The sequence below is a fragment of the Pangasianodon hypophthalmus genome, chromosome 8, assembly GCF_027358585.1.
Source record: "Pangasianodon hypophthalmus isolate fPanHyp1 chromosome 8, fPanHyp1.pri, whole genome shotgun sequence".
Lineage (NCBI taxonomy): Eukaryota > Metazoa > Chordata > Actinopteri > Siluriformes > Pangasiidae > Pangasianodon > Pangasianodon hypophthalmus.
In genome coordinates, this window is record NC_069717.1 from 11186456 (window position 1) to 11198853 (window position 12398).

The 12398-nt window shown below is 36.9% G+C and overlaps 1 protein-coding gene across 3 annotated transcripts in view; it reads right to left on the reverse strand.

Moving 5' to 3' along the window:
• Positions 1–908: 908 nt before the first annotated feature.
• Positions 909–12398, reverse strand: part of ttc39a (tetratricopeptide repeat domain 39A) — a 29812-nt gene continuing 18322 nt past the window's right edge. For all 3 annotated transcript variants that reach the window (XM_034306564.2, XM_026921835.3, XM_026921921.3), the window contains 15 exons: positions 12031–12074; positions 11729–11796; positions 11245–11309; positions 11017–11116; positions 10866–10931; positions 10647–10755; positions 10409–10476; positions 8680–8739; positions 8407–8568; positions 8047–8138; positions 7719–7839; positions 6574–6685; positions 6177–6291; positions 4995–5111; positions 909–3677 (listed from right to left, as the gene is read on the reverse strand). In XM_034306564.2, the coding sequence (XP_034162455.2) occupies positions 3560–3677; positions 4995–5111; positions 6177–6291; positions 6574–6685; positions 7719–7839; positions 8047–8138; positions 8407–8568; positions 8680–8739; positions 10409–10476; positions 10647–10755; positions 10866–10931; positions 11017–11116; positions 11245–11309; positions 11729–11796; positions 12031–12074 (1417 nt within the window). In that variant the 3' untranslated portion in view covers positions 909–3559. The remainder of the gene's footprint in view (positions 3678–4994; positions 5112–6176; positions 6292–6573; positions 6686–7718; positions 7840–8046; positions 8139–8406; positions 8569–8679; positions 8740–10408; positions 10477–10646; positions 10756–10865; positions 10932–11016; positions 11117–11244; positions 11310–11728; positions 11797–12030; positions 12075–12398) is intronic.

Genomic DNA, 12398 nt, shown 5'->3' on the forward strand with positions numbered 1-12398 from the left:
ATATTTTTAAACTGATGTGTAAATAGGTTAGCAAGTTGATTTGCCTGTAACTCTGTCCTTCTCTATATCATCATCATTTGCGATTTAATGATAAATCTTAATAGCCAAATAGTAAAATATCCAATAGCTACATTATGAATCGAAATCATATCGTATCATAGCAGATTCAGCGGTATCGTCAAATATCAAATCATTACTTTATGAATCGAAATCATATCGTATCATAGCAGGTTCAACGGTATCATCAAATATCGAATCGCTACCTTATGAATCGAAATCATATCGTATCATAGCAGATTCAGCGGTATCATCAAATATCAAATCATTACCTTATGAATCTAACTCATATCGTATCATAGCAGATTCAGTGGTATTGTCAAATATCGCATTGTTACCTTATGAACCGAAATTATATCGTATCATAGCAGGTTCAGTGGTATCGTAAAATATCGCATTGTTACCTTATAAACCGAAATTATATCGTATCATAGCAGGTTCAGTGGTATCGTCAAATATCGCATTGTTACCTTATGAACCGAAATTATATCGTATCATAGCAGGTTCAGTGGTATCGTAAAATATCGCATTGTTACCTTATAAACCGAAATTATATCGTATGGAAGACTGAGGATTACACCCCTAGTACATTATGTATAAATCAAAGCACTGCAATACTGATAAATAGAGGCTAAATAATAAATCTTATTCTCTGTTGACTCAAGGACAAAAATTGGGTGGAAGAGAATGTCATCATTTAATCTTAAATTATAAAACAAACATTAATTTTTCTTAGGAATGTTGATCTGCAGAGGAGCTATACACAACATAATTCGTTGACTTAACAACCCATTATCTGTAAAATTAGTGTACACAGAGGAAAAATAGAATTCATGAAAACTGAGACACTGTAAATGTAATCACCTTTTAATCAAATTTCTTTTTCCACCACCTTGAGGAAATATGAATTTCACTAGTTTTACTGTACATCCATTAAAGTCCTTCATATAAAAAATTAAGTATTTCATCTTGATCTCCACACTGATACTAAATACAGCAACTGAGAGGCAAATGGGTTTAAATAGTCTAAATATTAACAGAAACACTGTAGATCTACTACAACAGTAAGACTTGGTCTTCAGTTTGGCCTGGCTTTGACTGTGTATGAATGACCAGGCACAAAAAAATAAAAAACATTGCTCTTGGAGATAAAGCACAAGAAAATATAATGTATAATTTAATCCATAATGCAACTAATGTAAACACAAACTTTAAAATAGACCTTTCTCTGAGATTTCATATTAATAATATCAGTTTTGTAATTAAAAGACATTTGTACAGACTGCATTGCCATGGTGTTCATTTGACAGGATCAAGGCTCTTGGACATATAGTAACATTCGTTAACCTAACAAAAATCCTACTTCAAGTTTTCTTAAATCTCTTTGTTTTTAGTATAAGGCTATAGTGGTTTTCAATGCATCCCTCGCCATGGCTAGAGCAGAAGGCCCTTTCTGCCGTCCTCCAATATGAAAGACTTGGCGTTTGTTTGCGCCTTGATTAAGTCCACATGAAGGAGACTGCCTTTCTAAAAGACACATTCAGCTGTCCACTTATACTGGGACAATTTCACAAAGCCAATATCACAGACAACTAATACTAGAAAGAAATAACACTAAAGAAACCCACACACTCCCAATATTGCATTTACATAGTTTGTAACTTGTGATGGAGATGCAGCCTGCACAACAACGAGAAGACAGACATGAGGCTGCTATTATACTTACTGTGTTTTCAGACTAGCGAGATATATTAACAGTAAAATTACTGTTATGCACATGTTCCTTCTGGGGAAAGTATGGGAAAAAAAATACAAGTTTTAATCAAAATGGGCTCAAGTAAATGCTAAAGTACACTAGTCCAACAAGCAAACAATGATATCAATGTACAACATAATTAGAGAATTAGTTCGCATTTACATGTACTTAAGTAATCTGATAACGGGAAAATTCCAGGTTTACATGAATCAGTCAAAAAAAAAGTTCTTTTATCAGCTCTGATAAAAAAAATAAAGCTTATTAATTTAATTACAGTTTATAATAGTGATGTGGTAGCACTGCTACAATTTAAAATCAAGTAGCTTATAAGTAAAATATTTCATTGACCGAGCTGCTGTGTGGCACTGATAAACAGTACATCATTTCATATTCCTACTGTATACAATGCATTTCATAATTTCTAATGTTGTGTGTTTCTTTTTGGTGAATAATTTGAGGTTTTTGGTACTAATAAATTGAGTCATTTTATTTGTGAGTTTTTATATAAGGAATATATAATTAATATAACAGTTCTGAGCTCTGTCTATCTGATCCAGATGGGCATTTTCTCTCTCCAGGTAAATGTGTGTAATGCACACATAGAAAAACAAAAGAAAATAGATTAGCCATATACACTCACAAACCACTTTATTAGGAACCCCTGTTCACCTGCTCATTCATGCAAATATCAGCCACTCATGTGGCAGCAGTGCAATGCACAAAAAAATGCAGATACAGATTCACGAGCTTCAGTTAAAGTTCACATGAAACACCAGAATGGGTGAAAAGTGTGATCTCAGTAACTTTAACTGTGGCACGGTTGTTGGTGCCAGAAGGCCTGGTTCTGGTTTGCATATTTCAGAATCTGTTGACTTCCTGGGATTTTGACACACTACACTAAACAGAGTTTACACACAATGGTGCAAAAAAAAAAAAAAACATCCAGTGAGCATCAGTTTTGTGAACAGAAACACCTTATTGTTGAGAGGCATCAGAGGGGAACTGTCAGGAAGTCTATAGTAACTCAAATAACCACTCATTACAACTATGATGAGCAGAGAAGTATATTATTTGAGACTGAAGCTCTTGACATGTATCTGCATGATTTGATCTTTTTATGCATTTCACAGCTGCCACATGATTGGCTGATTGAATAAATCGGTGAATTAGCAGGTATACATGTGTTCCTATTAAAGTCGCCACTGACTATGTATCCAATGAATGATATAATAACATGTGCATAAAGATGAAGGCTTATTTCACAATAAATAATGATTGGCCAATAGGCATGGTCTGTTTGTTGAGGTCACAAGCTGGCCACAGTGTAGACCGTCAGCGCCTCAGAGCGCAAAACCAATGTAAAAACAAAGAGCTACTCAAATGAGTTAGAAACATCCTTGGGATTATGCTTGTGTCAAAAATTACTCTAAGCCTTGGGCACAAGTATTTCTTTATCAGCACAATGTTTTGCCTCTTATTCAGAGCTGGACTGTATCTTCACACTGCATGCATCTGGGATTCCATGTATTGTAATTATTGTCTCTGATATATAGAAATGCGTTTTGTGTGTAACTGTTAATGCATATGTGTGAGTGAGAGAGATTGAGGTTTCTCTCATCAGATGCTCAGTCCCGCTTGTCTGTTGTTTGTATTTCTGCACTGGTGCAGCCTCCAAACGGCTCCTTAGGCCTGAGCATGGCATATGTTGACCCTGTGACCTCTCTTACTCTGTTGTTACCATGGTTGTTAAGGGCTTGAGGGAGAGCAGGGTTCCCCATTCTCCTCTATGGCTTGTGCTTTCTGTAGCGCTGCCTGGATCCGGAAATGAGTCCGTGACTCCATCGAGTAGTTTTTATAGTTCTGCCTATAGAGAAAAGGAACAGTGCTCATGTTAGGAAAACGTGAAGGGTATATATGCCATGAATAGAAGGTGCAATATTCATTGGGTTTTTTTCATAGAAAGCTTTCCAGAAAGTTTCACAGGACACGTGATTAAAACCTGAGTTGTCCATAATGACTGGGATCAAGACACAGCAAAAAGTCATGTGAGGTTTTTTTTTTCCCTTATGGGTGTGTGAGTGAGTGATCAGATATGAAGCTCGCGTGATAAACAAAGACCAATAACGTGCAGCGCTGCGTGATGCATTTATATCATTCATTAATCCTTAGTAACTGCCTGGTCAGGGTTGTGGTGGTTTAAATTAGGCTACTGGTTTGTTTATATTTTGGGACATAGAACCAACTAAATGTCTTAGAAATGTTATTGGCAGGTACAATAAACAGAAATAAAAATAAAAAAAAAATAAAAATGATATCTGTGCAAGCAGGATTAAAAAACTGCCAGAGCCAGAATTCAAAGACACTGTTTTCCAGTGTTTCTGGGGTCAGAGTATTATTGTTCATTAAAAAAAACACTTCAGGTTTAGGCCCATTACAGATATGGATATTTGGAGAACAAAACAGATTCAGATATAGGCTTTGTAAACCCCTACTACATATGCCATATAACATTAATCAGCCGTATTATAGATTGATATGGAGCAATTAAACTAAATGAGAATATCTTAGTCATTAATGAAACATGTATATTTTGTTTCACAGATGTTCCATGAAAAAATGAAAATGATATCAGTTCAGAGGTTTTCTGAATGTGAGATAAATATTCTCTAAATATGCCCACACTCTGCCTTTATAGCCACCTCCAACCTTGTTGTACACTCCTGAGCAGCTGTTAGACCCTGTAGCTCACCTACCACACATTCTTCATGACATTTCTGTTATAACTCTGTCATACTGAGAGGGAGAAACTCAAAACTTCAAAACTCGGACTTCTTTGCTTTTGGTTCTTTTTAAACTATTTTTCTGTTTTTGATTATGTTTTGGATGGTTGTCATGTTGTAGGATATACACACATTTTTATTATTAACATCCCAGAATTCTATTTTTAAACTGTAAAATTTAGGCACGTTTTCCTTTTTTATCCAAAAAATATAGGGGACACAAACTTTTGCAATTGATTATATGGAATAGTTTGAAAGTAAACATATCTCATATATATCTCATATATCATATATCTCTGTCTATATATGAATAAGTATATGTACACAAGATGACATGGATCAACAAACAAAGTGCCAGACATGTTAAGGGCCGATGTATCTACTGTGGATTCATTGCTTACTTGGCCATTTCTAGCAGTTTAATGGCTTCCTCTCTCCTGCCCTGCTCCAGACACAGCAGGCCGTGTTCCAACAGAGCATTTGGTACAAGGTAGTGGTCAAACTTGATCTGTGTCTCACTGGGTGGAAAAAGACAGAGAGAACACAATGTTCTAAGTAATAGCATTTGGTGATAACAGCACAGGAGGTCCTCATTAGCTATCATCTTCAGATTTCTCCAACCTGAAAACATGCACAATGTCATTTGCTTGAGACCAGTACAGCAAGAGAATTCCACCAAATTTAACCCTCAAACAATCTTTAAAAAGATTAGCTCATTAGCTATCATCTTCAGATTTCTCCAACCTGAAAACATGCACATTGTCATTTACTTGAGACCAGTACAGCAAGAGACTTGGACTAGGAAAATGGAGTTTAATTACTAATAGAATGCTATGCTTGTAACTTTGGGTACGACTACTCGACTAGGTTAACTTAAAGGAGAGAATATTTTAAGAATTAACTGCTTTATCTCGATCAGAGTTCCAGTGGATCCAGACCATATCTCAACACTGATGTTATGCCAGTGATTGTGGGGCTACACACACACACACACACACAAACACACACTCACAAGAAGAAATTTAGAGTAGCTAGTAGCTAGCTAATCTACAGGCATACTTTAGGAAGTGGGAAGAATCTGGAGTACCGGGGGAAATCTACACGGACACAGGGAGAAAGTGCAGAACTGCACACAGACAGTAACCCAATCTCAGGATTGAACCAGAGATGCTGGAGTTGTAAAGCCGCAGTGCTACCTAGTCTGCTACTACCCCTGTTGAAAAACATTTTCGAATGGGAATTGACTTTTCATTAACCATTTTCCTATAAGTATCTAATAATTCTAACAATTAATGAGAACCACTTGGCCAATTTTCATTAGGCTTAGTGGTTAGCATGTTTGCCTCGCACCACTGGAGTCTGCATGTTCTCCCAGTGCTTCAGGGGTTTCCTGCATTGTAGGCTGATTAACATTTCCAAATTGTCCGTAGTGTGTGAAAGAGTGTGTGTGCGATTGTGCCCTGCAATGGGCTAGCCTCCCATCAAAGTTGAATTGTCTGCTTTATACAAACAAGGGAAACATCTTTCTTTTTTGGCAGTGAACTCTCATTTAAAGAGTGATCATATAGTACAGAATGACTCACTTGCAGAGGACAAGAGTGAAATAGTGCTCAGCTTCTTCGGTGTAGCCTAGGTGCTTGAGACACAGACCCTTCAGCAGACTCAGCACACACTGGTCATCTATGGAGAACTCTGTCCCTGAAGGAGAACCCACAGGATACAATGATCAACAGCACTCTCCTTGAAAAAATTATACATAGACTATGCCATAATTTGTGGTATTATTGAGCCATTAGAATGGCCATACATCTCGTTTATTGTTTATAAGCATCCAACTTAATGTTAATGTAAAAATCACTAATGTAATGCACATTACAGTCTATACTGTACTGGACTTGGTATGGAAGAGCATTGTGTTTTGCTAGCAAATCTCGAGTGTCTGGTTATGTGGTCATGCAAATGGCTGAACTGAGACAGTACTTGGATTCTGTTCAAGTTTCTGCTGAGCATCATCCAGTGTCTTTAACATGCCCTCTGTCAAGTCTTTGTGCTTCCCGATCACCGTGTAGCCATTCCAGATATACATCATCTCCTGCAGGGAAAAAAAACGGCTTATGAGCAAAAAAATAATAATAAAAACAAAAAAACAGAAGCATACAACACTGCTGGTCCTGCTGTACAAGTTTGTTTAATCTGTAAACATTTCCCTAAGCAAGGGACTGCCTAACAGTCTTATAGACACATGTCTGACAACTGACAGTTCCTAAAGGGTTTTCATATGATATACAGAGTCCCAAAATTCTCCATACTTAGGGGAAATTAACACTTTTTATCAAAATGTCTTCCAAGTTTTTTCATAATTAGTTGATATTATATATATTTTTTCAGATAGCCTTTAAGAATGCATTTGACAAAAGAAGAACATATTGAAATCATTCTCATGGCTGGATCTGGAAGCTGTCACAAGGTTGTGATGAACATGCAATTTCATGCATAACACCAGATGTGTTAACACGAGTTCATTATGAGTCGGAGAGATGACTCCGTATGTGTTTACAAAGAAATGGCAATCATGTAGAGGATATTTTGTAGATAAAGTTACATCTTGCTAAAAAGTGTTAAATTCTCCTATGAATGGAGACTTTTGGGACACCCTGTAGTATGCCTGTAATTACAGAACTCTGAAGGTATAATACTAATCTTTAATACATTCTCAGCTTATTATTTAATTATTCGTGTTGACAAATTAAATGGGAAAATGCTAGGTCTGCTCTAGAGGGCCTTTTTAATAGCATGAATTGGGTCCACTTGTCCCTTTAGAGGAAAGGATAACTAGATCTCAGCACGAGTGAACACCTATGGAAAAATTTGGACTAATGTGCTAGATGGTGCTCATCATCAAAACACCAGGTGAGGGAATCTTTTATGGAAGAATTGTGTTTATCTTTCCAGTTCAGTTCCTGAGACTCGTAGAATTAATGCTCAGGTGAAATGCAGCTGCTCTAGTGCCATGTGGGGGCCCAATGCCTTATTAAATGTTTCATGCTTCCTTTAATTTGTCACCTGTTTTTATAGTGGAGCAGGTAAATCCATAAACACACAGCATACAGTGCACAGATACTGACCAGTGGAGGTGCAGGCAGAGGAATGGGGTTGTCTACATTATAGCGGCGAGCTTTGCGGATCGCAAACTTCTCAGTGGGTAGAGACTTTCCAGCTATTTTCTGCTTTAGCCCAGGCACTTGCCTGCAGAAACACATTAAATGACAATAGTGTACTCTGTATCAAACCATTGTGAACTTACAAAGCCATTCGAACAAGATGTTCTTTGTAACAACATGACAGTAGGCAGCTGTTATGTTTATGCTCCCTCTTTTGTGTTTCATACTGACCAAACCAGAAGCCATTCCCCACGTTAACTCCCAAGCCATACACTCTGTAGTTTTTCATTACCTGAATAATGCCACATCGCTCGCCCCAAATGGCTGACGTTCCTCTGTACTCATCATGCTAAGGTAGGCAGCTTTCATATATGCATACATGGCCTGCAAAAAAACAGGTTTGTGAATGTGCGTCAAAAAAAAATTGCAGAAAAATTACAACCCAAACTCAACATGATCACAGCTTCATCATGAAGTCATCTTCATGATGACAACTACTACTCCCATCACCTTCACATTTTTATTTACATATTATTTTAAACATAATTCCACAGTAAAATCTCTCATATACAGTGAGTTGCAAAAATACAATTCTGCTGCACTAAAGCCCTGTGAGAAAGTGCTTCCTCAGCTTAATGCTATGGGTTGTCACCTTAGACCATGCGTTCTCTTTGCTGAGCAGGTCTGCATAGAAATAAGCCATCTTCCAGTGTCGCTTATAGGTGAAACACCACATCAGCTCCCAGTAGCACATGTGATGAAACTGCTTCCAGTCCTGCTGGGCCTCACAGCACTCCTCAAAGTGTTTAATAGCCTGAAACACACACAAGCACATACAGACACAAAGTCACATCATGTATGCCCACATGAATAAAGTGCATGGAGTGAATTGAGAATGAACAGATTATAGATTAGAGGAACTCACAGCATCTAGGTTGCCTTTGATTTCTTCAATTCGACCAGCGAAGAACAAGAAGATAGATCCCTGTGAACACAGGAGGGCAAAATATACAGGCTGAAAAGGATTAAATTCAGGACTCAATGTGAGCAGCACAGCTCTATGTAGGTGGCAAACCAGCTTTGAAAATTGGAGTTTTTCAAAATGAAACACACAGTGTGTGATTTTAGATACCACCCCAGCAGAGAATGTTACTGGTATGTTCTTATCTTTGATAAGATACATATATCTATAAAATCTATATAAGAAGCTTCAGCTGTAATGCATGTCCCAAAATGTTTTATTCCTCTTATATCACTGCAATTTACCAGCACTTAACAATGTTTTATTAAGTATCACAGTTTTTAACCGAGTAAAGTTATGTTTAATTTTGGGAAACGCCCGCAAAACAAGTTAGTTCCTATTATCTCCAACATTTTAGCAACTATGAACAGTCATTCTCTCACCAGCCTCCATTTTTTTCTCTCTCTTGAAGTTAATAAGACAAAAAAAATGCAGCTTGAAATGTAAACCAAAAAAGCCTCCAACAGCCTTACCTCTGCCTGTTACAAAAACTGCTGACACTTAATACTCCTTCCAAAAATGCAAAATAAGCATCCCCTTACAGAAACCATCACCATATTAATGATTACACTTAAAAATCAATTAGAACAAGCACATTAATATAAACCTGTGATTTGCATTGCAGCCAGAGTCATTCTGTTACAGAAAATTAATCAAGAAATCAACAGTGCTGAGGTATAATTCAGAAAGAATGCAAAAGTGATGTTCTGTTATAATGGTTTGCTTTACAATGCCTTTAAAACATTGCTCACACAATGTTCTTAATTGGACAAAAACTTCAAGGAAACCTTTGTGTTAACATTCTTACAACCAAATATTTGTAAGAACATTATGAAAAAACACTCATATACAGACCAAACCAGCAGGAACCAGCAGGTCCTAGAAACAGTATTCAGAAAAAGATTTGCTAATGTTGTCCTAGTGTTCTCAGAAAATTCTCTTAAGAGTTTGAGTAACGATTAGAGGTGTGTTGTTTCCCTCAGGTGAATCAGCATGCAAGATCCAATACATATATGTTTTCATATTCATTCTGGAGAACCCCATGTTCTGGATTTCTCCATGTTTTCTTTGCTTTAACACTCTATATAACATGGATAATTAAACCTACAAAGCCTATCCTAAGATACATCAGGTGTGTTAGTTAGAAAGAATTAAACACAAATACAGCAAGAATTTAACCCCTCCAACTCAGATCATGTACCATGTAATCATCATTCTCCCAAAGAATTTTTTTATAATCTAATATTTTTATTTAGCTTTGATTGTGAACATCTGACTCCAACACCTTCACAAATATTCTGGCCTGTGGATGCTATCTAGCAGGATAAAGAGTTTTCTGGTTTGTGCTGCTGGATGAATGGTTTTATTTTCAGAAAAGTTTCCACATAAAACCCTTTTAAACGTTGGACCCTTAAGCATACAAAGAACCTTGCGGAGAAACGCTTGAGGAAGAGCCCATTGACCTTCTGGAATAAATATTTATACATAATATATCTAAGCATGAAGCAAGAGTTGTCATGTGCTCATGGTTGCATATTTTGAACTTCATGTTTTAATATGCAACATCTTTGCATTGTCTATGTTCTGGACACATTCTGGTAGAACTATGCAACATATAGCAAATATACCATACCTTAGGATACTGTTTTAGGTACGGCTGAAGCAGTTTCTCTGCATCCTTGACGTCTCCTTCTCCAGTCCCTGAATTATACCCACACAAAGAAAAACACTTTCTGTTCATAAAACTTAGATATGATTATGGATATGGACACAGCACACTTAAAGCATCCGAGTGTTATCTTGTTGTTTTGGAATTCTTTGGTCTGCGTGCTTCTAAAACACTCAGTTTGCTATTTCTGAGTTTGTCTCACCCAGTATGAAGCTCATGAAGGTGTGATAGCAAAGCAGCAGCATGTTGCACAGGAAAGACCTAAACGTGTGCTCAGCAGAGCCCTCCTGGAGCTGCTGCAGTCCAAACTCCTATAACACACACACACATGCACAGTTAACACAGTTAACATGGTATACACCCCAAATACACACATCTCTGAACCAGATACAGGATAAGTCCCACAGAATGGTGAGTTCACCTTATTACCAGAGAAACCCACAAACTCCAGCATCCTCAGGGTCCTCGTGGGCAACAGGGAAAGCATCTGTCAATAAAAAAGGGAAAGTCAAATGCAGATCTACTCCTTTCTTTATCCAAACTGTTTGCTACTTTCAAACAACTACACTCACCAGATTAAAAGCTCCCACTCCAAGTTTCACTCCTCCCTCAAAGTGGCCATGACTTTGACCATGAACATAATCAGAGGATTTCAGGACTGTATGAAGCTCCCTGAAAGCACAGAGGACACACAAACTCAAAGAAAAAAAAGATCTTTGGTGTTCAAGTGTATACAATAACCATCATTAAAATCACCTGATGGACTGCATTGAGAGAGAAGCAAGAGTAACACTGCATACTTGTATATTTGATAGCTGTTCCTCACTTTAATTCCTCCTTTGATAAAGCTGATCATATTTTCGTCCTGCATACACAGATTAAAAATAGTTAATGATGCTTGCTTATCCTGATTATATATTTAACTCAAAACTTAAACTGCAAAATGTACATTCATCAAATATAGGAAAACTCCACCCTAAAATATGGGGAGGAAAGATGTTTATATTGAAATATTTGTGACGTGCTTAGTGACTTTGGTTTCTTTCTTTCTGATGCAGAGTGTTCAAATGGACAAATTAAAGGATTAAAGCACTGCTGCATCGCTCACTTTAGGTAGAGATGAATTCCCACTGGCACCAAGATCAGTGGTTTAAACTGGAAAAAGTCAACTCAGATTTTATCATAAAATAAATCTTTTGCACAACTGAAGAGAACATACAGATTACATATATTAATGTACAACTCATTCAGGGTGGATTTTGCATTTAGCGAACTGAGACTAACCTGTAAGAAGGTCAGTGCTGCCCTCTGGAGGAGACACTCAGCATAACACACTTCAGCATGCAGCTCCTCTGAAAAATCAACAGTCAGACTCACAGCATTGTATTAACACAAACACTGTCAAACACCTTTAAAAAACAAGTACCATGCTGTAGCAACAGACAAGATTTGCTTGACTGTTTATATGAGTGTAATATAAACAGTATGTCAGCATATATCTGGCATAATTGTAACTAGTCAGTCTCTGAAATGAATGTACAAGATGCATGTGTAGACTATAAAGACTATAAAGACTGAACACTCACCTTCTGTAAAGGCTTTGCTGTTGAAGGAGGACTTCTTACGATACCTGTAATAACAGTGATAACCTCATCACACCAGAATAAAAAAAATTGTTGTCTATAATCACCAGAGGCATTTAATTAAATTATAACTAAATTTGATGAGCATAGGTTAATCCTACATTAACACATAGTGTCTTTTAATATATGTATATATATGTATATATATATATATATATATATATATATATATATATATATATATAAGCAAATCAAGCAATATATTTAATTTACTGAAATGTTGATTCAGTTATATAAGAGACAGTCATCAAAATTGGACCACTGCAGCTCCTAGACTGCTTATGCTAGACCAGCATGCATGTAGCCTAAAA